Below are 2,204 nucleotides of genomic sequence, written 5' to 3'. Positions count from 1 at the left end.
AGAGAGAGAGAGAGAGAGAGAGAGAGAGAGAGAGAGAGAGAGAGATACCATCATTTTTTAATGAAAATTTTAACCTCAAATTTATGTTTTGCCATTAATTAACAATATTCTTTCGATAACTTTTCGCTCAAGGAAAATAGGGACGGAAAATTCTTGGAAACAGAATGTTATTGAGAGCCCCTTCTTTTCACGGCGCATGCATGTCAGCCCGTGATTGGCTGATAGGCAAAAATCTTAGCAATTAAGAAGAAATAAGTACTAACCTCTAACCTTCCATCACATTTGGCTGTTACGCGCGCCTACGCTAACGTCGATATGGTGGAGACGCGATATTAGAATTAGTAAACGTAGTGGAGGGGAAGTAGCTTATGCGAAAAGTAATCGAAAGAGTACTGTTTACAATTTAGCTAACGAAAGGACTTGTAGAAAGGTTTCGGGTGATCAGCAACATTATGAAATAGATATTTCGTATAGGTATATGTATCCATATTGAATAATACAAAGTGGTTAAAAATTTTGGAAACAATTTGAAGATTTGAAATATCTTGTAAATAATGCATTAAAAAAACGTTTTATATAGAAGTTATAGACTTTAAAAAGACACATTCAATGACACTATCCATTTAACTGGCGTTCTCAAGATTACATAGATCAAAATGGACTTTATTATTTCAAATAAAAATCTATACTTTTTTATTACATATGTTTTTAGCTAACGTCAAGATGTTTTCAAAAAAGATATAATACATCTCAATTCCGTATTTTTTGTATTATCGATTGACAAATTTGACCGTCGGTATTAGCGTTATCCAATATATTTCACGTGAAGCTTGCACGGTCAGATTTATATCACTTCTGTGTGTGCATATGTATGTGTGTATATTGTGTATCATAGCAGAAATAAAGATCCCATGATTTGTCATTTACGTAATATTTTATGATACATATGCACAACAGAGATTCAAATATTATAGGAGTGACGAATCGTGAAATTCATATCTCTACTGTGACACACATATACACACACACGCGCACGCACACACATACACACATAAAATATAAGTCCGATCTCAACGTGGTACAATCTCTACGTGGTATATTTTGAATAACGCTAATGCCGGCGGTGCTTGAAGTTTGTCAATCGGTACTGAAAAAATTCAGAGAATTGAGTTTTATTAAATCATTTTGAAAACATCTCGAACGTTAGCTACAATAATATATTAAATATATAAGTAATAAAATGTATAAGTTTAAGCTTAAAATAGTAATTTTAATATTGATTTGACTTTGAGAACGCCACTTACGGTCAAACAGACTGAATATACGGAATCCTTGAACGCGTCTTTTTAAACCTTATCAGTTTTGTCTGAAACTTTTTTTCTAGAATATATTGTTTATAAAATATTTAACTGTTTCTAGACTTTCTAAGCGCCCTGTAGATATTTATATCCTTTCACTCGCATTGAATTGCAATTAGATATATTTATAATTTTCTAAAAGTGGATCAATTTACAAGAAAATCTGTGTAAAATATAACAAAAAATATACAGAATTCTTAGGTTATCAATTATTTATTCTCTAATATTTTCAGTATTTTCTTGAAATCCAGATTAAAGAATTAAAAAAAATCATGATAAAATCATGCAGCGACGCATTTTATAAAAAAAAACTTTTATAATCACTAATAAATTTTATTTAGTGTCTTAATTTTTAATTCAAAATCTTAATATTTTTTCTAGCTTGATAAAATGGTCTCGTCGAGATCTGACACGAGATCTAAAAGCATGTCCGAAAGTTTTCTGGGTGAAAATTTTCTCAGTGACAATTTACCGCCTGTACCACCACCACCGCTTAACTACTCCATATCTACTACTCAAGTATCAGGTATAAAACATAATACTTTTACTACTATTTTTATATAAGCTTCCGATATATTATAAAGTTGTTCTAATTAATAAATTATACACAGTTATTCCAAAATGTGTACATATAAAATGCATGGGTCCAAAATTCATGAGTTATTTTGTATCTATTGAAGTTATCGTATCTATTGAAAGAATATTAAAGTTTTCAGTAAATGTATATATTAGAGATTATACCTTAAATATAAAAATAATAGTATATTTTAAATATAAAATATATATATTATAAAAAATAAATAAATAAATATATATATATATATATATATATATATATATATATAT

General features: G+C 28.9%; 1 protein-coding gene across 7 annotated transcripts in view; it reads left to right on the top strand.

The window, feature by feature from the left end:
- Positions 1-2,204, top strand: part of LOC116843356 (F-actin-monooxygenase Mical) — an 874,436-nt gene that overhangs the window by 709,550 nt on the left and 162,682 nt on the right. For all 7 annotated transcript variants that reach the window (XM_032813731.1, XM_032813733.1, XM_032813730.1 and 4 more), the window contains one exon: positions 1,740-1,884. In XM_032813731.1, the coding sequence (XP_032669622.1) occupies positions 1,740-1,884 (145 nt within the window). The remainder of the gene's footprint in view (positions 1-1,739; positions 1,885-2,204) is intronic.

This window comes from Odontomachus brunneus, unplaced genomic scaffold (genome assembly GCF_010583005.1).
Source record: "Odontomachus brunneus isolate Ranch 3 - 2012 unplaced genomic scaffold, Obru_v1 Obru_scaffold_032, whole genome shotgun sequence".
NCBI classification, from domain to species: Eukaryota; Metazoa; Arthropoda; class Insecta; order Hymenoptera; family Formicidae; genus Odontomachus; species Odontomachus brunneus.
The sequence above is the reverse complement of the archived record's forward strand: the minus strand, read 5'-3'. Positions and strand labels throughout refer to the sequence as shown.